The 26,731-nt window shown below is 49.3% G+C and overlaps 1 protein-coding gene across 21 annotated transcripts in view; it reads left to right on the top strand.

Moving 5' to 3' along the window:
- The window catches only part of CACNA1A (calcium voltage-gated channel subunit alpha1 A), a 424,329-nt gene that overhangs the window by 232,970 nt on the left and 164,628 nt on the right, over window positions 1-26,731 (top strand). For all 21 annotated transcript variants that reach the window (XM_078360721.1, XM_078360718.1, XM_078360717.1 and 18 more), the window contains 2 exons: window positions 19,184-19,275; window positions 26,324-26,476. In XM_078360721.1, the coding sequence (XP_078216847.1) occupies window positions 19,184-19,275; window positions 26,324-26,476 (245 nt within the window). The remainder of the gene's footprint in view (window positions 1-19,183; window positions 19,276-26,323; window positions 26,477-26,731) is intronic.

The following is a 26,731-nucleotide window of genomic DNA, read 5'->3' as shown; positions in this document are numbered from 1 at the left end:
TCCAACCCTGGAAAGCATTGCAGAGAAGTTAGAATTGAGCAGGACATGGACTTAAGACCCAGCTCAGCCATGTACTAGTTGTATGAACCTGAAGCAATGATTCCACCTCTCTGACTTGGAAGGTAGAGGGAATGACAGGACCCAACACAGCTGTAGGGTCGTCATGGGGATTGAATAACAAAATATTGCATGAGACTTGGCCCACAGCAAGCACTCAATAAATGTTAGCTACTTTCTAAATATATTTTTAACCTTTATACTGATATAACATACGTACAGAAAAGCACACATATCATACAAGTAGAGCTTGGCTGATTTTCAAAAACTGAATATACTCGTGTAACCAGCACCTAGGTCAAGAAACAGAACATAGCCAGGTGAGGCTGAGGCGGGAGAATCGCTTGAACACGGGAGGTGGAGGTTGCAGTGAGCAGAGATCACGCCACTGCACTCCAGCCTGGGCAACAGAGGGAGACTCTGTCTGAAAGAAAGAAAAAGAAAGAGGAAAAGAGGGAGGGAGGAGGTGAAGGAGGAAGAAGGAAGAGGAGGAGGGAGGGAACAGCTGCAGCTTCAAGAAAGAAAGGAAGGATGGAGGAAGGGAAGGAGGAAGGGCAACAGCTGCAGCAGAAAAAGAGGGAGGGAAAAGAGGGAGAAAGGAGAGAAGGAAGGAAGGAAGGAGGAGAGGAGAAAAAAGAAAAGAGAGGAGAAGCAGGGAGGGGAGGGGAGGGAAGAAAGGAAAGGAAAGGAGGAAAAAGGAAAGAGAACAGCTTCCAGAAACCCTCTTGTGCCTCTGTGGTCACCAGCATCCCCATCCTGACTTCAAGCAACATCGATTGGTTTTGCTTGTTTTTGAAGTTTAAGCAGATGGGATCATACAGCATGCACTCGTTGGCTTCTTTCCCCTGACGTTGTACGTGTCAGATTCATCCTTGCTGTTGCGGTAGCTCTAAGTCATTCATTCTCATCGTGTGTGCCGAACCGCCTGTTCATTCATTCTGCTAATGGTGGGCATTTGGGTGCTTTCTACTTTGGGGCTGTTCCAGAGAAAGCTACTTTGAACACACTCAGATATGTCTGTGGGTGACCACTCTTCACATTTCTGTGGGAGATATTCCTAGGAGTGGAGCGTCTGAGTCGGAGGGAGGAATCGGTTTAGCTTTTGGTAGAAACTGCCTAACAATTGGCTGGGCACAGTGGCTCACGCCTGTAATCCCAGCACTTTGGGAGGCTGAGGCGGGCAGATCATCCGAGATCAGGAGTTCAGGACCACCCTGGTCAATGTGGCAAAACCCCATCTCTACAAACAATACAAAAAGTAGGCAAGTGTGGTGGTGTGTGCCTGTAATCCCAGCTACTCAGGAGGCTGAGGCAGGAGAATCACTTGGACCTGGGAGGCCGATGTTGCGGTGATCTGAGATGGCGCCACTGCACTCCAGCCTAGGCAGCAGAGTGAGACTCTGTCTCAAAAAAAGGAAGAGAGCTAATTTTCGTTGGTTTTTGTTTTTGTTTTCGTTTTTGAGACAAGGTCTCACCCTGTCACTTAGGCTGGAGTGCAATGGTGCGATCACAGCTCACTGCAGCCTTGAACTCCTGGACCCATGTGATTCTCCCACTACAGCCTCCCGAGTAGCTGAGACTACAGGTGCAAGCCACCCTGCCTCGCTAATTTTTGTACTTCTTGTAGAGACGAGGTTTTACCATGTTGCCCAGGCTGGTCTTGAACTCCTGGGCTCAGGCAATCCTCCTGCCTCCCAAAGTGCTGGGATTACAGGTGTGAGCCACCATACCCAGCCATGGCTAGGTTTTTTTCATTTTTTGTAAAGACAGGGTCTCACTTTGTGGCCTAAGCTGGTCTTGAACTCCTGGACTCAAGTGATCCTCCTGCCTCAGCCTCCCAAAATGCTAGGACTACAGGTGGGAACCACTGCACCGGCAACCTCCCCTTCTCCACTTCTCCAGAGCACCCACCCCTCTCAAGCTCCTGTCTCTTCTAGAATCACTTACCTCGCCACCTTCTGGATTTTTTGCCTGTGTTCCTACTCCTCTTTATTTAAGAAAACACTGCACTAGAGGGCTTCAGAAACCCCAAAATAGAAACGTGTCCTTTTGTTCAATCCTTTGCTTTAAAAGACAAATAAAATGAAGAACTGCTTACCGTAGAGAAGGTTAAAGAGCTTGGGAGGACCTTCTGTGAGTGGGGAGAACTTTACATTAAAGGGGAAAAAAATGCTGGAGAATAGCTGTGCAGCTCAGGAAGGAGGGACTTCCTCCCCTGAACTTTTATTTATTTATTTATTGTGAGTCGGAGTCTGGCTCTGTCACCCAGGTTGGAGTGTAGTGGTATGATCTCACCTCACTGCAGCCTCCGCCTCCCAGCTTCAAGTGATTCTCCTGCCTCAGCCTCCTAAGTAGCTGGGATGACAGGCAACTACCACCATGCATGGCTGATTTTTGTACTTTTTTTTAGTAGAGAGAGCATTTCACCACCTTGGCCAGGCTGGTCTTGAACTCCCGACGTCATGATCCACCCACCTCAGCCTCCCAAAGTGATGGGATTACAAGTGTGAGCCACCGAGCCCACTGAACTTTTAAAGCACAAACTCTTCAGGCAAAAAAGACTCAATTACACAAAAACTAAGATATTTGTTCAAATAAAGATGCAATCGGGGTGGTTGGGGAACCAAACCTCACATCCAGATGCTGGTTGTGCTATTTCCTGTGACTCCTTGGGTAAGTTATCAACCTCCCTGTGCCTCAGTTTCCCCATCAATAAAATGGAGAAAATAGTATCTACCTATGGAGTTGTGATAAGATTTGAATTAGTTAATATTTACAAATCATTTAGAATAGCAGCTAGCACATAGTAAATAGTGGATAGAATCATAGAAAAAAAAAAGTGATCGGGGTTAATTTCTGTCTGCTGTTTGTTGCAGAGGTCCTTTTAAATATAAATGAATTAAAAGTAAATGACCTTTAAAACTCAGTTCCTCATTCACACTAGCCACATTTGCAGTGCCCGAACCCCACAGGTGACTAGTGGCTGCCATATTTGACAGCACAGATTGAGAACAGATTTATCATCTGGAAGGTTCTGTCAGACAGCGCTGATCAAAGCCACATGAGGGTCGGGGTGCAGTGGCTCACCCTTGTGACCCCAGTGCTTTGAGAGGTTGAGGGGGGAAGATCACTTGAGGCCGGGGGTTTGAGACCAGCCTGGGGAACAGAGATCCCATCTCTAGCAAATTATTCTTTTTGAGACAGAGTCTCACTCTGTCGCCCAGGCTGGAGTGCAGCGGTGCAATCTCGGCTCACTGCAACCTCCTCCTCCCGGATTCAAGTGATTCTCCTGCCTCAGCCTCCAGAGTAGCTGGGATTATAGGTGCACACCACCATGCCCACCTAAGTTTTTGTATTTTTTGGTAGAGATGGGGTTTCACCATGTTGGCCAGGATGGTCTTGAGCTCCTGACCTCATACGCCCTCCTCAGCCTCCCAAAGTGCTGTGATTCCAGGCATGAGCCACTGTACCAAAACTTTAGCCAGCCTACCAAAACTTTAAGAATTAGCAGGCAAAGTGTTGCATGCCTGTAGGGCCAGCTACTCAGGAGGCTGAGACAGGAGGATTGCTTGAGCCCAGGAATTTGAGGCTGCAGTGAGCTATGATCGCACCACTGCACTCCAGTCTGGGTGACAGAGTGAGATCTGTCTCTGAACACAAACAATGAAAACGTAAAGACTACCTGAGGGAATGTCTGCAACTCAAGCAGAATCACACAGCACCCCCAACAGGAAAACGGGCCGACAATGTGAACAGGCGGATTAGGAAGGTGACGTCTGAAAAGCTAATCAGCCTATGACATGGTATCAAAATCGCTTATTATCAGAAAGATGGAAATGAAAGCAGTTTCTCTTTATGCCTTTAATATTGGGGAGGAGAAAAAAGGTGACTAAGCCAAGGGTTTTCGGGGATGTGGGGACAGAGGGAAGTCTTGCACCACTCAAAGGGGTGTGGCCCACGGAGGCCACTCTGGAGACGTATCAGTAGTGCTCAGTCCAGTGAAATCCAGCACCATCAGCAGATATGTCCCCAGGCACCCATTTCTGGGACATTCTTACCAGGTGTGTTAGGGTTAGGTACTAGAATGCTAGCACCATCTATACAGGGGGAGCTGAAGGCCACCTGGTGTCCCTCCTGAGGACCAGGAGGCAGTGTGTCACAGAGCTACCCACGGAGTACCAGAATGAATGAGAGCTCCAGACCACATATCCAACAGATCCTGCAGGATGGGGCTTTTAAAAATATGATTCTTGCTGGGCACTGTGGCTCACGCCTGTAATTCCAACACTTTGGGAGGCTGAGGCAGGTGGATCACCTGAGGTCAGGAGTTCAAGACCAGCCTGGCCAACATGGCAAAATCTCGTCTCTACTAAAAATACAAAATTTAGCTGGGCATGGTGTGGGTGCTGTAATCCCAGCTACTTGGGAGGCTGAGGCAAGAGAATCACCTGAACCCAGGAGGCAGAGATGACAGTGAGCCGAGATCTTGCCACTGTACTCCAGCCTGGGTGACAAAAGCAATACTCTGTCTCAAAATAAATATAAAAAACAAAAAATAAAAATATGGTTCTGGGTGAAAACAGGAAACAACAGAATGTGTCTAACTTCATCCCGCTTAATTCAGTTAAAAATAGACACACTGAAAATAACGCACGTGTTTTTGCAAGAATGGACTCCCAAAAGGCCAGATTAAACATTCTATCAGTTTGTCTCTAGGAGGGAGAAGAATGAAAGGGTGTGGGGTTAAAGGGGAATGAATGTATGAATGAATGAAAGTGTAAATGAGAAAGGGGAGTTGCTTAAGGCGAAGATATCCCGTAACCTGAGGAGCGCAAAGAACTTGACTCTGCATTTGAAGATTTAGAAAATGAATTTCAGAAATAGTTTTTCTCGCCGGGTGCAGTGGCTCACGCCTCTAATCCCAACACTTTGGGAGGCCAAAGCGGTGGATCACTTGAGGTCAGGAATTTGAGACCAGCCTGGCCAACATGGTGAAACCACATCTCTACTAAAAATATAAAAATTAGCCGGGCATGGTGGCGTGTGCCTGGAAACCCACCTACTCAGGAAGCTGAGGCAGGAGAATCGCTAGAACCTGGGAGGCAGAGGTTGCAATGAGCAGAGATTACGCCATTGCACTCCAGCCTGGGAGAGACAGTAAGACTCTGTCAAAAAAAAAAAAAAAGGAAAGAAAAGAAAAAGAAAAAAACAAATAGTTTTCTCAAGAGAGGGAAAGCTGGGTGATATAAAAATGAACTTGAAAAGAATCTTTCAGTCCTCGATCTAGGAGTGGCAAGACTATAGACGCCGTGGGAAGCAGTTCTGCTCCTTGGTACTCTTCTCAGAAGTGTTTGGCTTGCATGTGTAAGAGGCAGGTACTTTATCTAACGTGAGGTTACAGGCCACTACATCCCCATCTCCTCTCTCCTGTCTCCTGTCATTCTCACTCCCTCATCTGCCTCTTCACATTTTGGGCCTGTTTTCCTATTGGGGTTACTGTGTTATTCTTGCTGATTTGCAGACATTTTCCTGTGTTGTCTTTTACTTTCCTTTTTAATTTTTAGAGACAGGATGTCACTCTGTTGCACTGGCAGTAGTGACGTAGCTCACCGCAGCCTCAAACTCTTGAGCTCAAACTCCTGTCCTTGGCCTCCACCACTCAGCTGGTAACTTCACTTCTCTCTATGAGGTTTCTCCAGCCCCAGGGCCTTTGCACATGCTCCCCTCTCATCTGAGTGGCCCATGGTAGTTGCTCCTCCATAAATATTGATTGACAACCTGACTCCCAACCAGCAGAGAAAAATTGAGCTCCTTCCCATGCTCAGGCTAGTGAAAGCATGAGCCTGGCTGAGGTTCCAGTGGGGATAGGTGTCAATTTCACTGTCAGTGGGAGGGAGAATAGAACAAATCCCTGGTAAGCAGCATGCAATGAGATCTCAGGACGTAAAGCAACAAGCATACAACCTGGCAGAGAATAAACTTAATGAATATCAGCTCCTTTAATCAGTGGGTTCTCATATAACTTAGCTATGATAAAGAAAATAAAAATGGAGGCAGGGCACAGTGGCTCACATCTGTAATCCCAGCACTTTGGGAGACCCAGACAGATGGATCATCTGAGGTCAGGAGTTCAAGACCAGCCTGGCCAACATGATGAAACCCTGTCTCTACTAAAAAATACAATAAATTAGCCAGGCATAGTGATGCATCCCTGTAGTCCCAGCTACTCGGGAGGCTGAGGCAGGAGTATCACTTGAACCTGGGAGATAGAAGTTGCAGTGAGCTGAGATTGCACCACTGCACTCCAGCCTCGGTGACAACGTGTGATTGGTCTCAAAAAAAAAAAAAAAGTCTGGAGGCTGGGAGGTTGAGTGTACGGTTAGTTGTGTGACTCAACAATGTCTCCAAAGAATCCTTTTCATTTTTCCACCCTAACATCCTCACTGTGTGGACTTGCTTTCACCTTTACCACTCCCAACCCCAGTTCTAAATATCTCAGTTCTAAGATACTTACCCAGCCATGTAACATGTAGACAGACACAAAAGCATCTAGCCAAAGAAGAAGGAGAGGAAGGGCTGTCTCTAGCCATCTGACTCATCTCAAGGGGAAGAAATCCTTTTCCAGAAGCACCCAGCAGATTTTTCACCCCGACCCTGTTAGGCCTATGACTGAGTTATGCGACAGGTGCTCTCATGGCAAGGAATCTTGGGGAAAAGAGACTATTAGGCATTTCCTGCCTCTCTGATGGGAGGTAGGCTCTGCCAGTCAGGAAGGGGGTGGCGATGGCTCTTGGGTGGTCAACTGTGTTTTCAATTTTTTTTTTTTTTTTAAGAGACAGAATCTCACTCTGTTGCCCAGGCAGAAGTGCAATGGCACAATCACAGCTCATTGCAGCCTTGACCTGCCAGGCTCAGGTGATCTTCCCACCTCAGCCTCACGAGTAGCTGGACCACAGGAGTGTACCACCATGGCCGGCTAATTTTTATATTTGTTGTAGAGATGGGGTCTCCTTGTGTTGCCCAGGCTGGTCTTGAACTCCTGAGTTTAAACAATCCTCCTGCCTCAGCCTTTCAAAGTGCTGAGATTACAGGCATGAGCTACCATACCTGGACTCTCTTCTTTTTTTTTTTTTTTTTTTTGTTTTTGAGATGGGAGTCTCACTCTGTCGCCAGGTTGGAGTGCAGTGACACGATCTTGGCTCACTGCAACCTCCGCCTCCCGGGTTCAAGCAATTCTCCTGCCTCGGCCTCCCAAGTAGCTGAGACTACAGGCACGCGCCACCACCCCCAGCTAATTTTTGTATTTTCAGTAGAGATGGGGTTTCACCATGTTGGCCAGGATGGTCTCGATCTCTTGACCTTGTGATTCACCTCCCTTGGCTTCCCAAAGTGCTGGGATTACAGGTGTGAGCCACCACGCCCAGCCACCTCCCTTTTTCAAATACTGAGCCTTCCACCTCTTCTAGAATATGCTCTTGTTATCAACCACACTTTTCTACATTTTTACTTCATTATTCATTTAGTAAACATTTATTGAGTGCCTACTGTATGCCAGGCACCACTTTAGGTGCTGGAGATGCTATGAACAAAACAGATGAAAATTTCTAAAAAATAATAATAATAATTTTGCAAAACCAGGCATAGTCGCTTATGCCTGTGGTTCCAGCTACCCAGGAGGCTGAGGCAGTGGGATCTCATGAGACTGGGAGTTGGAGTCCAGCCTGGGCAACATAGTAAGACCCTGTCTCTATAAAAGAAAAGACAGTTCCTGCCCTGCAGGATGAACGCGCTAGACCATCACAGTCCGGTGGAACTTTCTGCAGTGGTGGAAGTGCTCCGTGTAGGCACTGTCCACGTGTGGCTGTGAAGCACTTAAAACGTGACTGGTACAAGTGAAGTTTTCTTTTCATTTAAATGAATTTAAATCTAGATTTAAATAGCTAGGTGTGGCTAGTGGTTACTTTATTGGGTAGTGCGGCTCTCTAAAGGCCAAGGGATACATCATCCACTTCTCTCCCCTGACCTACACTCAGTTCTCTCCCACCCTGAAGATATTCTCTCCTCCTACCCAGCCTCACATTTCCAGTTCTTCTCCGCTCATTTTTCCTCAGCCGTCTGTCCCAGCAAGACTCATATGGCCCGAATGCCACATGAAATGCATTTCCTCATCCTTTGCTCTCACTCTGTGCAGCTCTGGAGACCAGTGACCTCTCCTTTCTCCAAATGCTTTTGTATCTGTGTGTTTTGTTTGTTTGTTTTGGAATTTATTTTTTTGAGATGGAATTTCACTCTCATTACCCAGGCTGGGGTGCAACGGTGTGATCTCGGCTCACTGCAACCTCCGCCTCCCGGGTTCAAGCGATTCTCCTGCCTTAGCCTCCCAAGTAGCTGGGATTGCAGATGCCCACCAGCACAGCTGGCTAATTTTTTGTATTTTTGTAGAGACGGGGTTTCGCCATGTTGGCCAGGCTGATCTTGAACTCCTAACCTCAGGTGATCCATCTGCCTAGGTCGCCCAAAGTGCTGGGAGGCCTCAAAATGCTTTTGAACTTGACTATCGGGTATGCCATTCTCTACCAGGTCTCCTCCCATGTCTGTGTCTTCCTCTTTCTCACAAATCTCTTTCCTCTGCTTGTCTCTTAAAATGTGGCTGTCCTGCCATGCTCCACTGGGACCCTTCACTCATCGTCCCTGGGTTGTCTGGTCCACCATTACCCTGACCTCTGCCACACCTCACTTATTCACCCACCCCAATATTTATTGATTACCCACTAGTGCATGAAAGGTGCTACAGAAAAAAAGCCCCTGTCCTCATGGAGCTGACATTCCAGAAGAGGGCATGAATAATTAAATATGACTTAATAAACAGTGCAGCCAGGCATGGCGCATCACCTTTAATCCAAACACTGGGAGGCCAAGGTGAGAGGATTGCTTGAATCCAGAAGTTTGAGACCAGCTTGGGCAATATAGTGGGACCCTGTCTACAAAAAATATATATAAAAAATTAGCTGGATAGGGTGGTGCATGCGTGTAGTTCCAGCTACTTGGGAGGATGAGGTGGAAGGATTGCTTGAGTCTGGGGGGGCAAGGCTACAGTGATTGCAAGGAGCTGTGATTGCCACTGCACGCCAGCCTGGTGACAGAGTGAGATCCTGTCTTAAAAACAAACAATATAATTCCAGGGAGTGAAGGGACAGGATCTCCTTTAATTTAATTTATTTTATTTTTTTGGAGACGGAGTCTCACACTGTCACCCAGGCTGGAGTGTAGTGGCGCCATCTCGGCTCACTGCAACTTCTGCCTCCCAGGTTCAAGCGATTCTCCTCCCTGAGCCTCCTTAGTAGTTGGGAATACTGGCAGCCACCACCATGCCTGGCTGATTTTTGTTTGTTTGTTTTGTATTTTAGTAGAGATAGGGTTTCACTATGTTGCCAGGCTGGTCTCGAACTCCTGAGCTCGGGTAATCTGTCCCCCTCGGCCTCCCAAAGTGCTAGGATTACAGGCGTGAGCCACCGCGCCCAGCCAGGATCTCTTTAGCTAGGAAGTTGAGGCATGTTCTCTCTGAGAAGACAAAATCTGAGTTTCAACCTGAAGAAGTCAAAGAGGCCAGCCTGGCAAAAGATGAGAGCTGAAGGAGTGGGGACAGCAGACGGCATAGCCAATAGAGGAATTCTCAATAAAGCAGATGAGCTTTTCCTATTGTCAGAACAGAGAGGAAGTCCGAGTGGCCAGAGTGTTGTGGGACAAGGTGGTCAGCGGGAGTCCAGTCACGCAAGGTCATGTGGTCACGGCAGAGTTTAAATTTCACTCCAAGCCTGATGGAAGCCATGGGAAGATCTTAACTGAGGAAGTGACAAGGACCTGGCATCTCACACTCAACATGTCTACAACCCAGGTCTTGATCTTCCTGGAAACCTTCCTCCATCTTCCCCATCTCCATTGACAGCTAATCCATCCTTAAGGTAGCTCAGGCCAAAACCCTGGCGTCGCCCTTGACACTTCTCTCTCCTGCTCCACACTCAGTCCTTCCATTGGAAGCCCTAGGGGCCGCCATATTGTTCTCAGAGCACTGCACCCGTCTGACATACTATGTGTTTTCTCATCATTGCTTTATTCTTGGTAGCATCTTCGGGCACTCCCTGAGTATCCGGCGCACAGTAGGTGCTCACCGAATCCTCATTGAACCAGTCGATGAACAGCACTCCTTGGTCCCTTTAGCACTATAGACATTCTTCCCTTTCTTCACCACCATTGCCCCTCGCCCCACCGAACTAGCCGCGGGCGCCGAAGGATGCCGCAGTGGAGAACTGCGATTCTGGAGTCCTGTGGTTGGTCCGGGGTTCGAGTTCTTACCCGGCGGTAGGAACCCCCACGTGGGATGAACACATCTGCTCTTTGGTTTTCTCCTCTGTAAAATGGGCCTCAAACTGCCAACCACTGGGATGCAGGGAGGATTTGATGAGCCCAGGCAAGCTCCCTGGAGCACGGCAATCAATGGCACTATATATAAACCGGGCCTCTTTTGTACTCCCACTGCCTTTGTCCTAGTTCCAGCCCTCATTACACCAGCCTGCTCTTGCAGCTCCCTTCTAACTTCTGCTCCATCACCACCAATCTGTCCTTTCAGCTGTCAGGCTTGTCTTCCGAACGCCAACCCTAATCACGTCCCTCCCCTGCTCCAAAACCTGACATGGCTCTCACTGTCCACAGGACGAGACCCAGCCTCTAGTTGACGGCCTCTGCTGTTGAGGTCACCCAACCTCTCCCCTACCACATACCCTGAGTAAAGCCTTCTGCCTCCATGGGGCGTTCTTAGCCCAGAGAAGCTTCCCTTATCTTCCTGTTCTTCTCCTAATTCCTTCTTATCCTTCCAGGGAGGAGGATGTGAGGTAATGCGTCTTGGGAGCCAGCTGGGATTACACAGGGAGATGGGATTATCTGCATTTGGGAGGCTTGAACAAGTTAAGGCAATGGGAAAGGTCACACAGTGAGAACACGCAGGGCCAGGATTTAGCCCGTCTGAGATGTTCTGCCTGTGCTATGCCGCCTCCCCAGACGTGAGCTCTGTAATAACACCTTCCCCAGTGTGTAATCATTTCCTCCTCATCCCTGGGGTCAGAGGGACGTGTAGTTGAATCTCTCTCACTCACTCACTGCTGTGGGCTCTCCCTGAAGCAGGGTTGAGTTCGTCTCAGCGTCATCACTGCATCCAGCACAACCTCCCCGGTCCAGGTTCATCAGCACTCACCTGCATCAGTGCAGTTGTCTCCTCCTCAATCTCCCAGGCCAGCCTGGCCCACCAGAGGGATCATATTTTAACATAGGTCACATCACATCCCTCCTCCCCTCAGAACCCTCCGTGGCTCACACCTTCCTCAGAGCAAAAGCCAAAGTCCTTTCCACAACCCACAAAGCCCTGCACCACCCATCACCTCCCTGCCTTCGTCCCTTTCTGCTCCAGCCACACTGACTCATCCCTGTTTCTGAAATACACCAGGCATGATCTAGCCATGAAATGCATGGTCCACCCTGGCACATTTGAAGAACAGGGATGAATCGGTGTGGCTGGAGCAGAGTAAGTGAGGCGGAGGGCGGGAGGAGGACCTTGGCACCCGCTGGACCTTTGCACTGGCTGTTCCCTTTGCCTGGAGTTTTCCCCGACCTATCCGCATGGCTCACTCCCTTGCCTCCTCTCAGTCTTATTCAAATGTCTCTTTCTCTGGACTTGCACTGTCTGATATCGTCACCGCTGGCCACATGTGGCCTTTCAATTCTTCAATTGAGACACATGGAAATGTAGACTATTGACCAGATTCCAAGGAAAATAGTGTACAAAATGTCCTTTTTTCTTAAGATACAGGGTCTCACTCTGTCTCCCAGGCTGGAATCCAGGGGCAGGATCACAGCTCATTGTAGCCTCAAACTCGCAGACTCCAATGATCCTCCTGCCGCAGCCTCCTGAGTAGCTGGGATTACAGGCACACACCACAACGCCTAGCTATTTTTTTTAATTGTTATTATTTTTTTTTAATAGTGACAAGGTCTTGACATGTTGCTCAGGCTGGTTTAGAACTCCTGGCCTCAATCCTCCTGCCTCAGCCTCCCAAGTAGCTGAAATTACAGGCAGAAGCTTTTGTGCCCAGCAGGTCTACAATTTTATTAGAATGATTCAGGCTGGGGACAGTGGCTCATGCCTCAAATACCAGCACTTTGGGAGGCTGAGGTGAGCAGATTGTTTGAGCTCAAGAGTTCAAGACCAGCCTGGGCAATATGGTGAAACCCCATCTCTCCAAAAAATGCAAAAATTAGCTGGGCATGGTGGCCTCGCACCTGACATCCCAGCTACTTAGGAGGCTGAGGCAGGAGGATCACCTGAGCTCAGGAGGTGGAGGTTGCAGTGAGCGGAGATGGAGCCACTGCACTCCAGCCTGGGCGACAGGGAGACCCAGTCTCATAAGTAAATAAATAACAAATTTTACCTGTTTTTTTTTTTTTTAATATGGCTACTAGAAAATTTTACTTTTTTTTTTTGAGACAGAGTCATGCTCTGTCACCCAGGCTGAAGTGCAGTGGCATGATCTCAGCTCACCGCAACCTTTGTCTCCCTGGTTCAAGTGGTTCTCCTGCCTTAGCCTCCCAAGTAGCTTGGGTTACTGGCACCTACCATACCCAGCTAATTTTTTGTATTTTTAGTAGAGATGGGGTTTTGCCATGTTGACCAGGCTGGTCTAGAACTCCTGGCCTCAAGTGATCCACCCGCCTTGGCTTCCCAAAGTGGGGGATTTTGTAGGTATGAGCCACCATGCCTGGCCATAAATAGCTCTTAATAGATTTCTCCTGGGTAGTGCTGGTCTGAACATTTTTTTTTATCAGATGGAGTATCACTCTACCACCCAGGCTGGAGTGCAGTGGTGCGATCTCAACTCACTGCAACCTCCACCTCCTGGGTTCAAGTGATTCTCCTGCATCAGCCTCACAAGTAGCTAGGATTACAGGCATGCATGACAACGCCTGCCTAATTTTTGTATCTTCAGTAAAGACAGTTTCTCCATGTTGATCAGGCTGGTCTCAAACTCCCGACCTCAGGTGATCCCCACACCCCAGCCTCCCAAAGTGCTGGGATTACAGGTGTGAGCCACTGTGCCCAGCCCTGAATACTTTTAACACTGAACTGCTTCCCTTCTAGGTGGTAAAGAGCAAGTGCCTTTACCGATAGAAACGTCACCACTCCCCTCATCACCACCTGCCATGTCGCTGACACATCCTTTCCGCTCTTTCTGCGTTGACTTTCTCCCAAGCACACATCACCCTGATGACTGTCATTCGGGTGTACCTCAGAAACTCTGCTGTTTGGCTCCAGATCACCATAATTAAGCAAATGTTGCAATAAAGTGAGTCTCGTGCCCTTTTGGGTTTCCCAGTGCACATAGATGTTTTCAGTGTAGTCTATTAACTGTGCGATAGCATTATGTCTAAAAATGTACATACCTTAATTTTAAAATGCATCAAGTCTGGGCACAGTGGCTCCAGGCCGAGGTGGGCAGATCACGAGGTCAAGAGATCAAGACCATCCTGGCCAACATGGTGAAACCCTGTCTCTACTAAAAAAAATACAAAAATTAGCTGGGCATGGTGGCGTGCAACTGCAGTCCCAGCTACTTGGCAGGCTGAGGCAGTAGAATTGCTTGAGCCTGGGAGGCGGAGGTTGCAGTGAGCCGAGATCGCGCCACTGCACTCCAGCCTGGCGCCTGGTGACAGAGCAAGACTCTGTCTCAAAAAAAAAAAAAATTGCTGGGTGTGGTGGTGCAGGCCTGTGGTCCCAGCTACATGAGAGGCTGGGGTGGAGGCTCACTTGAGCCCAAGAGATTGAGGCTGCAGTGAGCTATGATCACACCACTGCACTCCAGCCTAGGAGACAGAATGAGACCCTATCTCTCAAGAAAAGTTAAAAATTAAAATTAAAAAAAAAAAAAAAGGCTGGGCACGGTGGCTCACTCCTGTAATCCCAGCACTTGGGAAGCCAAAGTGGGTGGATCATAAGGTCAGGAGTTCAAGACCAGCCTAGCCAAGATGGTGAAACCCTGTCTCTAATAAAAATACAAAAATTAGCCAGTGGTAGTGGCAGCTGCCTATAATCCCTGCTACTTAGGAGGCCGGGACAGATAACTGCATGAACCTGGGAGGTGGAGGTTGCAGTGAGCCGAGATCACACCACTCCACTCCAGCCTGGGCGACAGAGTAAAACTATCTCCAAAAAAAAAATAGCCAGGTGTGGTGGTGTGAACCGTAGTCCCAGCTACTCAGGAGGCTGAGGCACAAGAATTGCTTGAACCTCAGAGGCAAAGGGAGGTTGCAGTGAGCTGAGATCGTGCCACCGCACTCTAGCCTGGGTGACAGAGCGAGACTCCATCTAAATAAATAAATAAATAAGCTTTCTTACTAAGAAGGTTAACAATCATCTGAGCCTTCAGCGAGTCCTCGTCTTGCTGGTGAAGCGTCACTGGCTCAGTGTTGATGGCTGTTGACTGATCGGGGTGGTGGCTGCTTAAGATTGGAGCAGCTATGACATTTTCTTAAAGTAAGACAACAAGGACCTCTTCTGTCCCCATCGACTCTTCCTTTCACAAAAGGTTTCGCTGGCACGAGATGCTTGGGGGCAGCATTTTCCCCGCGGTGGAGCTTCTTTCCACATTGGAGTCAGTCCTCTCAAACCCTGCCACTGCTTCGTCCGCTACGTTTGTGTCATGTTCTAAAATCCCACGTTGTCATTTTAACAACGTTCACAGAATGTTTACCCGGCGTAGATTCCATCTCCAGAAGCCACTCCTTTGCTCTTCCGTAATGAGCAGCTCCTCATGCATTGAGGTTAGATCATGAAGTTGCAGCAGTTCGGTCAGAAATTCAATCTCCAGGCTCCGCGTCTAATTCTGGTTCTCTTGCTGTTTCCACCACATCGGCAGTGACTTCCTCCAGTGAAGTCCAGAGCTCCTCCAAGTCATCCATGAGGGCTGGAATTGGCTTCCTCAAAACTCCTATTAATGCTGATATTTTGACCTCTTCCTGTGAATCACAAATGTGTTCTTTTTGTGACTGTTTGTTGTGAATTTTGTTTATTTTTAATCGAGTTGAAGTCTCACTGTGTTGCTCAGACTGGTCTGGAACTCCTGGCCTCAAGTGATCCTCCTGCCTTGGCCTCCTTAAGTGCTGGAATTACAGGCATGAGCCACTGCACCAGCCACAAATGTTCCTAATGGTATCTAGAATGGTGAATCCTTTCCAGAAAGTTTCCATTTATTTTGCCCAGCTGCATCAGAGGAATTTGTCCATGGCAGTGATAGTGTTATGAAATATGTTTCTTAAATAATAAGACTTAAAATTCAAAATTACTTCTTGATCCATGAGCTACAGAATGAATGTTGTGGCTGGGCATGGTGGCTCACACCTGTAATCTCAGCACTTTGGGAGGCTGAAGCATGTAGGTCACTTGAGGTCAGGAGTTCAAGACCAGCCTGGTCAACATAGTGAAGCTCAGTCACTACTAAAATTACAAAAATTAGCTGGGCATGGTGGTGCACACCTGTAATCCCAGCTACTCAGGAGGCTGAAGCAGGAAAATTGCTTGTACCCGGAAGATGGAGGTTGCAGTGAGCCAAGATCACCCCACTGCAGTGACGGAGTGAAACTGTCTCAAAAAAAAAAAAAAAAGGAATGAGTGTTTAGTTAGAAGGCATAAAAACAACATTCATCTCCCTGTACATGTTCATCAGAGATCCTAGATAACCAGTGCATTGTCAGCAGTAACATTTTTTCTGGTTGGGTGCAGTGGCTCATGCCTGTAATCCCAGCACTTTGGGAGACCAACGCAGGTGGATCACCTGAGGTCAGGAGTTTGAGACCAGCCTGGCCAACATGGTGAAACATGGTCTCTACTAAAAATACAAAGATTAGCCAGTCATGGTGGCATGTGCCTGTAATCCCAGCTACTTGGGAGGTTGAGGCACGGGAGTCATTTGAACCTGGGAAGCGGAGGTTGCAGTGAGCCAAGGTTGTGCCATTGTACTCCAGCCTGGGCAATGAGAACGCAGCTGTGTCTGAAAAAGAAAGAAGGGAGAGAGAGAGGCAGGGAGGGAGGGAGGGAGGGGGGGAGGGAGGAAGGGAGGAAGGAAGGAATCTTTTTTCTGAGTAGATCTCAACCATGGGCTTAAAATATCAGTTATCCATGCTATAAACAGACGTGCTGTCATTCAAGCTTTGTTGTTCCATTTCTAGAGCACAGGCAGAGTAGATTTAGCATAATTCTTAAGCCTCCAGGACCTTTGGAATGGTAAACCAGCATTGGTTTCAACTTAAAGCCACCAGGAGCACGAGCCCCTGATGAGAGGGTCAGCCTGTCCTTTGAAGCTTTGAAGCCAGGCACTGACTTCTCCTCTCTAGCTATGGAAGTCCTAGATGGCGCCTTCTTCCAATAGGGCATTTTGTCTACATTAAAAAATCTGTTGTTTCATGTAGTCAACTTCATTCGTAATCTCAGCTAGATCTTCTGGATTACTGACTGCAGCTTCTCCGTCAGTAAGATGGCACTTGACCTTGCCCCTTTATATTATGGGATGGCTTCTTTCCTTAAACCTCAAGAACCAAGATCTGTAGCTTCAGATTTTTCTTCTGCAGCTTCCCCACCTCTCAGTCTTCACAGAATTAGAGATGGGGCCTTGCTCTGGATTAGGCTTTGGCCGAAGGGAACGTTGTGGCAGGTTTGATCTCTCCAGACTGCTAAAACTCCGTGCATGTCAGCAGTGAGCCAGTCTCACTGTTTTCTCATCATTCGTGTGTTTGCTGGAATAGCCCTTTAAATTTCCTTCCGTAACTTTTTCTTTGCATTCTCGGCCTGGGTAACTTTGGCTCAAGAGGCTTAGCTTATGGGCTCTTTTTTTTTTTTTTGGAGACAGGGTCTCACTCTCTTGCCCAGGCTACAGTGCAGTGCTGTGATCACCGCTCACTGCAGCGTCAACTTCCTGGGACCAAGTGATCCTCCCACCTCAGCCTCCTCCTAAGTAGCTGGGACCACAGGTGTGTACCACCACACTCAGCTCATTTTTAAATTTTCTGTAGAGACGGGGTCTCCCTGTTTTGCCCAGGATGGTCTCAAACTCGTGGATCACAAGGTCAAGAGATCGAGAGCATCCTGGTCAACAAGGTGAAACCCCGTCTCTACTAAAAATACAAAAATTAGCTGGGCATGGTGGCACGTGCCTGTAGTCCCAGCTACTCGGGAGGCTGAGGCAGTAGACTTGCTTGAACCCAGCAGGCGGAGGTTGCAGTGAGCCGTGATGACGCCACTGCACTCCAGCCTGGGCGACAGAGCAAGACTCCACCACAGAAAAAAGAAAGAAGGAAAGCAAAGCACACTGCCACGTGTGTACCTACGCAACTGTCTTGCATGCTCTGCTCATGTACCCCAAAACCTAAAATCCAATAAAAAATAAAAAGAAAAAAAAAGAAAGAAAAATGAGTGTGATCCTGCCCGTGTGGACTAGCGGCATCAGCCAGCTAGAAGGCAGCCACAGACCCCAAGCCTCTGGTCAGAGTCCCTTTTGTAAATGCAAGTTAGTAAGGATGCTAACAGTAGGTGGGATGGAGCTTGTGTAGAAACCTTCCTGGCAAGACGCCATTGTGAGACCTCATTTATAAAAGTATTGCTGTTGAAACGCAAGGTCCCTCCTGGCCACCCGAGTAGCTGGGACTATAGGCGCCCACCACCATGCCCAGCTAATCTTTGTATTTTCACTAGAGACGGGGTTTCACCATGTCGGCCAGGTTGGTCTTGAACTCCTGAATGTGTGATCCACCCGCCTTGGCCACCCAAAGTGCTGGGATTACAGTGTGAGCACCAGGTCCATTTTTTTGTTTTATACTACCTGTGTGCCTAGCACTGTGCTGACCACTTTACCAACTTACTGAAATCCTCACAACCCTTGGAGGTATTGATACTATTGTTATCCAGGTTATACAGAAAGGGGAAACTGAGGCACAGAGCAGGGAAGTCACTTGCCCAAGGCCACCCAACTGGAAAGTGAAAGTTGGGATTTGAACCCATGCAGGCTGGGCTCTTAACACTGAACTACTTTCCTTCCATTTATTAAAGAGCCACAAACCAGTCAGGGTGCGGTGGCTCATGCCTGTAATCCCAGCACTCTGGGAGGCCAAGGTGGGCAGATCACCTGAGGTCAGGAGTTCAAGACCAGCCTGGCCAACATGGTGAAACCCCATCTCTACAAAAATACAAAAAAAAGTAGCCAGGCATGATGGCAGTGCCTAGTAATCCCAGCTACTCAGGAGGCTGAGGCAGGGGAATCCCTTGAACCCAGGAGGCAGGGCTTGCAGTGAGCTGAGATCGTACCATTCCACTCCAGCTTGGGCAACAGAGCGAGACTCTGTCTCAAATAAATACATAAAATAGGCCCGACATAGTGGTTCCCGCCTGTAATCCCAACACTTTGGGAGGCTGAGGAGGGCAGATCACCTGAGGTCAGGAGTTCAAGACCAACCTGGCTAACATGGTGAAACCCCCATCTCTACTAAAAACACAGAAATTAGCCGGGCATCATGGCATATGCCTGTAATCTCAGCTACTCGGGAGGTTGAGGCAGAAAATTGCTTGAACCTGAGAGACAGAGGTTACAGTGAGCCGAGATCATGCCACTGCACTCCAGCCTGGGCGACAGAGTGAGACTCCATCTCAATAAAAATTAAGAGCCGCAAACCCCAAAAAGTCTGCCATTCCCCCAGGGCCCCAAGCCACCCTACAATCCATTGTCATTGTAGCTTGTGAAATATACTGAATGTCACCCCAATCATGAGCCATGGGGGGGTGGTTTCCGTTTCTCTCATTGCAACATTTATGGAGTGTGAACCATCTGGGGGAGTCTTCATAAGTCACCTTTTATCCCTTGAGGCAAGTACTGTTATGACCATTTTACAGGTGACAAAACTGAGGCCAGTGGTGTCAAGTCCCCAGCCTGTGGCCACTCAGCCAATACAGGATGGTTCGGAATCCCAGGCACCTCTGCCCTCCTGTCTGACCCCCGAAGCCCACCCTCTGTTCTCCATTGTGGCTTCTTTCTTTCAGCATCTTGGCGACAGTTGGGACAGAGTTTGACCTGCGGACGCTGAGGGCAGTTCGAGTGCTGCGGCCGCTCAAGCTGGTGTCTGGAATCCCAAGTGCGTGAGTTTCCAACCCTGACAAGGGTTTGCTCAGGGGCCCCGGGAGCACTCAGTTTCCCCTATGCACAGCATCTCGGGAGGCCACCCCCCCCACCAGCCTATATGAGGGCAGTCTCCTCTTTGGGATTCCCTATAGGGGACCCCTAGGAACATGGCTGTGGCTCCCCATGAGCTCCTGAAAGCACGCTAGGAGCCACAGCCATGTATTGAGCACCTACTCCATCAGGAGCCAGGCCAAGCACCACCCGTGATCTCAGTCAGTACTCACAGCCCTATGAAGTCGGTAGGACTGATGTCTCTATTTTATGGAGGGGGAAACTGAGGCTCAGAGTGGCTGAAAAATTGGAACAGGGTTTTGTGGCTTAGAAGTGGCAGAACTAGGAGTGAGCAAGCGTGACTCCACGCCTGGGCGGTACCACTGGTGGCAATGACTGTTCCCATTTTCTGAGTACCTGCTGTGTGCAGGGCACTGAGGAGAGGACTTTACCTGCATTACCTTATGTCATCCTCATAGCCACCCAGTGAGCACCCATTTTTCAGATGAGAAGGTTGAGGCTCAGGAGGTTAAATCACTCACCTGAATTCTTGCTGGTGGACAGTAACGAGCTCTAAAATTCATACTCATTCCTTGCTGCTTTCTCGCTCTGCATGGATGCATCTACTCCCGCTTTGGGGTAGCCGCCATATGCAGGGTCAAGATTAAGTAAAGGTTCAGCCAAAAAATTGTGAAAAGCAAAAATGAAACAGGGCTGTCCTTTTCTGTCTTCTTGTCTTGGCTAATAATAATGGTTTAGTCAGGCATGGTGGCTCATGCCTGTAATCCCAGCACTTTGGGAGGATCACTTGAGGCCACAAGTTCAAGACCAGCCTGGGCAACATCATGAGACCCCCCCCATAGCTACAAAAAAAAAAATTTTTTTTTTTTTTAGAAATTAGCCAGGTTGGCTGGGCATAATGATTCACACCTGGAATCCCAGCACTTTGGGAGATAGAAGCGGGCAAATAGCTTGAGCTCAGGAGTTAACCAGCATGGAGAACATGGCAAAACCCCGTGTCTAAAAAAAAAAAAAAAAAAAAAAATTAGCAGGCATGGTGGTGCACACCGTAGTCCCAGCTACTTAGGAGGCTGAGGCAGGAGGATCACTTGAGCCCAGGAGGTCAAGGTGGCATTGAGCTGTGATTGCATCACCACACTCCAGCCTGGGCATCAGAGCGAGACCTGTCTCAAAAAAACACCCAAAAAAATTTACAAAGCACATATTATGTGCCAGGCATTATTCTAAGTATTTCAATTTTTTAAAGCCACTTATCTTCCCAACAAGCCTGCGAAGTAGTCTCTGTTATTAGCACCATTTTACAATTTATTGGCTTCATTCTTCAGGTTCATTGCTACCCAAGTTTAAAGAGTAAGTTTCCCATCAGTCGAGGTGGCTCATGCCTGTAATCCCTGCACTTTGGGAGGCCGAGGAGGGCAGATTACAAGGTCAGGAGTTCAAAACCAGCCTGGCCAACATGGTGAAACCCTGTCTCTACTAAAAATATAAAAATTAGCCGGGCGTGGTGGCATGTACCTGTAGTCCCAGCTACTCAGAAGGCGAATGTTGCAGTGAGCTGAGATCGCACCACTGCACTCCAGCCTGGGAAACAGAGTAAGACTCCGTCTCAAAAAAAAAAATTCCCAGAGGATCACCAGCAGGGCCTTTTTGTAGAAGAAGACACTTCTATCCAAGGTCTCTGCGAGATCCCAGTAGATGCCTGTGTCCTATTAAATTAAGAGCATCCCAAATCTAAGAGTAAAAAGAGCCAGGTGCAGTGGCTCACACATGTAATCCCAGCACTTTGGGAGGCCAAGGTGGGACCATTGCTTGAGGCCAGGAGTTCAAGACCAGCCTGGGCAACAAAGTGAGACCCTGTCTCTGAAAAGAAATATGAAAACTAGCCAGGCACCAGTAGCCTCAGCTACAGGAGGGAGACTGAGGTGGGAGGATCGCTTGAGCCTGGGAGTTTGAAGCTGCAGTGAGCTGTGATTGTGCCACTGCACTCAGCCTGGGCAACAAAGTGAGACCCTGTCCACCTCCCAAAAAATATATATATATACACACAGAATAGTGACAGGAGTCTCTGTTTAATGACCACCTATGACATACCAGGTACTTCACTGTGTATGAACGCTCTCATTTAATCCTGTGAGAGAGATACTGTTCCAGTCCCTATTTACAGATGGAGAAGCTGAGGTTTGGAATGGAGACCTCACTTGCTCAAAGTCACCTCACTAGTAATCGGATGACTAGATCACGTTCCCTCGAAGTGCAGACTTAGGGTGGGTGTTCAGACATACCTGCTTTATTGGGGCATAGCTCTCGGGAGAGACAGCACGAGGTCAGCAGGGTGGACAGGGGAATGGATGGAGCAGAGGTCAGCAGGGTGGACAGGGGAATGGATGGAGCAGAGGTCAGCAGGGTGGGCAGGGGAATGGATGGAGCAGAGAGGTGAGCAGGGTGGACAGGGGAATGGATGGAGCAGAGAGGTAAGCAGGGTGGACAGGGGAATGGATGGAGCAGAGAGGTGAGCAGGGTGGACAGGGGAATGGATGGAGCAGAGAGGTGAGCAGGGTGGACAGGGGAATGGATGGAGCAGAGAGGTCAGCAGGGTGGACAGGGGAATGGATAGAGCAAAGGTCAACAGGGTGGGCAGGGGAATGGATGGAGCAGAGAGGTGAGCAGGGTGGACAGGGGAATGGATGGAGCAGAGAGGTAAGCAGGGTGGACAGGGGAATGGATAGAGCAAAGGTCAACAGGGTGGACAGGGGAATGGATAGAGCAGAGGTCAGCAGGGTGGACAGGGGAATGGATGGAGCAGAGGTCAGCAGGGTGGACAGGGGAATGGATGGAGCAGAGGTCAGCAGGGTGGACAGGGGAATGGATGGAGCAGAGGTCAGCAGGGTGGACAGGGGAATGGATGGGGCAGAGAGGTCAGCAGCGTGGACAGGGGAATGGATGGAGCAGAGAGGTGAGCAGGGTGGACAGGGGAATGGATGGAGCAGAGAGGTGAGCAGGGTAGACAGGGGAATGGATGGAGCAGAGAGGTGAGCAGGGTGGACAGGAATGGATGGAGCAGAGGTCAGCAGCGTGGACAGGAGAATGGATGGAGCAGAGAGGTCAGCAGCATGGACAGGGGATTGGATGGAGCAGAGGTCAGCAGGGTGGACAGGGGAATGGATGGAGCAGAGGTCAGCAGGGTGGACAAGGGAATGGATGGAGCAGAGGTCAGCAGGGTGGACAGGGGAATGGATGGAGCAGAGGTCAGCAGGGTGGACAAGGGAATGGATGGAGCAGAGAGGTGAGCAGGGTGGACAGGGGAATGGATGGAGCAGAGGTCAGCAGGGTGGACAAGGGAATGGATGGAGCAGAGAGGTGAGCAGGGTGGACAGGCGAATGGATGGAGCAGAGAGGTGAGCAGGGTGGACAGGGGAATGGATGGAGCAGAGAGGTGAGCAGTGTGGACAGGGGAATGGATGGAGCAGAGAGGTCAGCAGGGTGGACAGGGGAATGGATAGAGCAAAGGTCAACAGGGTGGACAGGGGAATGGATAGAGCAGAGGTCAGCAGGGTGGACAGGGGAATGGATGGAGCAGAGGTCAGCAGGGTGGACAGGGGAATGGATGGAGCAGAGAGGTCAGCAGGGTGGACAGGGGAATGGATAGAGCAAAGGTCAACAGGGTGGACAGGGGAATGGATAGAGCAGAGGTCAGCAGGGTGGACAGGGGAATGGATGGAGCAGAGGTCAGCAGGGTGGACAGGGGAATGGATGGAGCAGAGGTCAGCAGGGTGGACAGGGGAATGGATGGAGCAGAGGTCAGCAGGGTGGACAGGGGAATGGATGGAGCAGAGGTCAGCAGGGTGGACAAGGGAATGGATGGAGCAGAGAGGTGAGCAGGGTGGACAGGGGAATGGATGGAGCAGAGGTCAGCAGGGTGGACAAGGGAATGGATGGAGCAGAGAGGTGAGCAGGGTGGACAGGGGAATGGATGGAGCAGAGAGGTGAGCAGGGTGGACAGGGGAATGGATGGAGCAGGGATGCAGTTTCAGCTGGATTGTGTGTGGTGCCAGAGTTGTCTTCTCATGTACTGCCAGAATGCTGGCCTTTTGAACTTCTCTGGTCAGTTACTGGTGATGGGAAGTAGAGAAACAGTTGCTCCCAGGTGATGCTGCTTTTGGTCACCAAGGGCAGCTCTACTAAGAAGAGGGGCAGCTGGGAGGCATTAACAACCAGCATCCGTAGCAGCTGGAGGCGGGTACAGCAGAGAGAAAATGGGATCTTGGCTGGACACCAAGAGAGTCCAGCACCGCACTGCCCACATTACATTTTTAAGCCCTTGGAGTGGCATGGCCCCTCGAGCTATCCTGACAGTTTCCCTCTCTTAATGTGGCCACCACCCATCGAGAGCCATGGGACATTCCTCCAATCAAGAAGCAAAGCCCCAAGCTGTATGTTTGAACCTTCATTTTGACCGTAGATGTTCCCAGTAGATAGCACAGTGCTTACAAACATAAGATGTTGGTATTATTCACACCTGAGTTAAAAGCCTCAAAAAAAAAAAAGGTAGTGGAGCCAGGCATGGTGGTATGTGCCTATAGTCCTACCTACTTGGGAGGCTGAGGCAGGAGGCTCATTTGTGCCCAGGAGGTGGAGGCTGCAGTGAGCCATGATCATGCCACTGTACTCCAACCTGGGTGACAGAGCAAGCCCATCTCAAAAAAAAAGAAAGAAAAAAGCCAATCATGGGCATAGAAATACTAAGGGTCTCCCTCTGTCACCCAGGCTGAAGTGCCATGTGCAATCGTGCAGTCTCAACCTCCCCAGGCTCAAGTAGTCCTCCCATCTCAGCCTCCCAAATAGCTGGGACTCCAGGCACAGATCACCACGCCCAGCTAATTTTTTTTTTTTACATATTTTGTAGAGATGGGGTTTCGCCTTGCTGCTCAGGCTGGTCTCAAACTCCTGGGCTCAAGCGATCCACCCACCTCAGCCTCCCAAAGTGCTGGGATTACAGGTGTGAGCCACCACACCTGGCCAGCTGTCATTACGATGAACATTCTTTGAGTCTTACAACAGTGAAATGTAAGTGTAGGATGCGAATTTCAGTATTATCAACTTAACCCCTTCCTCTCCCAAAAAGATTTAAAGCCCAGAGTCATTCGACCACCATGAATGAACCATTTGTTAGATGAGAGGCTACTGGAGGCTGAACTTGGTACGATAAGAGCTTCCGTGGGGTCCCTGATGGACAGCAATACCCCCGCATTCAGGTCTTCAGATGCCCACTTGGATGTGTCTTCCATCCCACTCTGTCCCTTTGGGAACTGTTCCCTCCCTTCTGGTTCGCTGCCATCTTTCTGAATTGGGTTGCTCTGAGCACAGAATGCAGCATCAGCATGTGGGCAAACATAGGACTTCGTGTCAGATGGACAGGGTTCAAATCCTAGTTCTGCCATTTCTTTTTATTTTTTAAGATGGAGTCTCACTCTGTCACCCAGGCTGGAGTGCAGTGGCACAGTCTTGGCTCACTGCAACCTCTGCCTCCTGGGTTCAAGAGATTCTCCTGCCGCAGCCTCCCAAGTAGCTGGGATTTCAGGCACCTACCACCATCCCAGCTAACTTTTTGTATTTCTAGTAGAGATGTGGTTTCACCATGTTGGCCAGGCTGGTCTCGAACTCCTGACCTCAGGTGATCCGCCCTCCTCAGCCTCCCAAAGCGCTGGGGTTACAGGCATGAGCCACCACGCCCGGCCTCTTCTGCCATTTCTCATACACTTGGATGATTCATAGCATCTCTCTCAGCCTTGCTTCCCACGACTATAAAATGGGAGTGACTTTCCACATATGGCCGCCTCAGGGGTTTGTCAGGAGAAGCCAGTGAAATAACGTAGAGTCTGGTTCCTTAGGGCTGAAATTGGGACCACTGACTGCTTTCCTACCGGAAGCTGCGGCCAGCCTGTATGGCGCCCTCGTATGAATTAGGAAAACATGCCCCCTCTTGGCAGAGGAAAAAAAATAAGAAAACGGCTCCCTCTTCTGGGTGCCAGTTGCCCAACACCCATGAATATGGCTCCAAAGGCAATACATTTCCACCCTTTTCTTGCCCAAAAGATCATCAAATGGAGCAGCATGTGTTCCATAAAATACCTTTATTAAATACTCTAAAGTTGGCTGGGCTCAGGGGCTCACGCCTGTAATCCCAGCACTTTGGGAGGCAGAGGCGGGAGGCTTGCTTGAGGTCCAGAGTTCGAGACCAGCCTGGTCAACGTAGTGAGACCCTGTCTCTCTAAAATATGTATGTATTTCTTTGAGACAGGGTCTTACTCTGCTGCTCAGGCTGGAGTGCAGTGACACAGTCATAGCTCACTCAACCTCCTGGGCTCAGGCCATCCTCCTCCCTCAGTCCCTGGAGTAGCTAGGACTACACGCATGAACTCTCATGCCTGGCTAATTAAAATAAATAAATAAATACTTTATAGTTAAAACTGCTTTTTAAAAAAAAGAAAGAAAGAAAGAATTGGGGCCCGGTATGGTGGCTCACACCTAGAATCCTAGCACTTTAGGAGGCTGAGGAGCTTGAGCGCTTGGAGGCCAGAGGTTTCAGGCCAGCCATAGCAAGACCCCATCTCTACAAAAGAGTTTTAAAACTTAGCCAGGCATGGTGGTGCATGCCTGTGGTCCTAACTACTCCAGGGACTGAGTCAGGAGGATCGCTTGAGCTCAGGAGGTTGAGGCTGCGGTGAGCTATGACTGTGCCTTGTACTCCAGCCTAGGCAGCAGAGCAAGACCCTGTCTCAAAGCAAAAAAACCTAGCAAGGGTTGTTCCTATGACAAGGACTAGCCTCACGTGGTGCTTCCTTCACCACTGCCCCATCCCCAGGCTCCTGTGTGCTCGAGGTTCCCTCAGGGACACACCTGCTTTATTTGGGAGAGAGCTTGGCATCTTGGCGGCAGGGTCTGGGGTGCTTGCTCACGGGCTCACGGGGCCTCTCTCTGTGTCCTCCCAGGTTTACAAGTCGTCCTGAAGTCGATCATGAAGGCGATGATCCCTTTGCTGCAGATTGGCCTCCTCCTGTTTTTTGCAATCCTTATTTTTGCAATCATAGGGTTAGAATTTTATATGGGAAAATTTCATACCACCTGCTTTGAAGAGGGGACAGGTAGGTCCACAGAGCATGACGTGTTTTTTCCAATTTTCTCCTTCAGGGACAAGCTGCTGGGAGGGTTGTACAGAGGCCTGCTTCTGTCTCCTGGCAGCTGGGAGGACCGTCTCCTTCAGAGAGCACTGCAGGAGAGGGAGCGGGTGAAATAGCCACTGAGATCTTAGCTGTTGCGAGGGTTGGGGTTCCACAGAAGGTGACCCAGCAGACAACGAGTTTATCTGGGAATAATCTGAGGAAGGACCGTCGGGAGAA

This window comes from Callithrix jacchus, chromosome 22 (assembly GCF_049354715.1).
Source record: "Callithrix jacchus isolate 240 chromosome 22, calJac240_pri, whole genome shotgun sequence".
Classification (NCBI taxonomy): Eukaryota; Metazoa; Chordata; class Mammalia; order Primates; family Cebidae; genus Callithrix; species Callithrix jacchus.
This window is presented reverse-complemented; position numbering and strand designations above follow the sequence as displayed.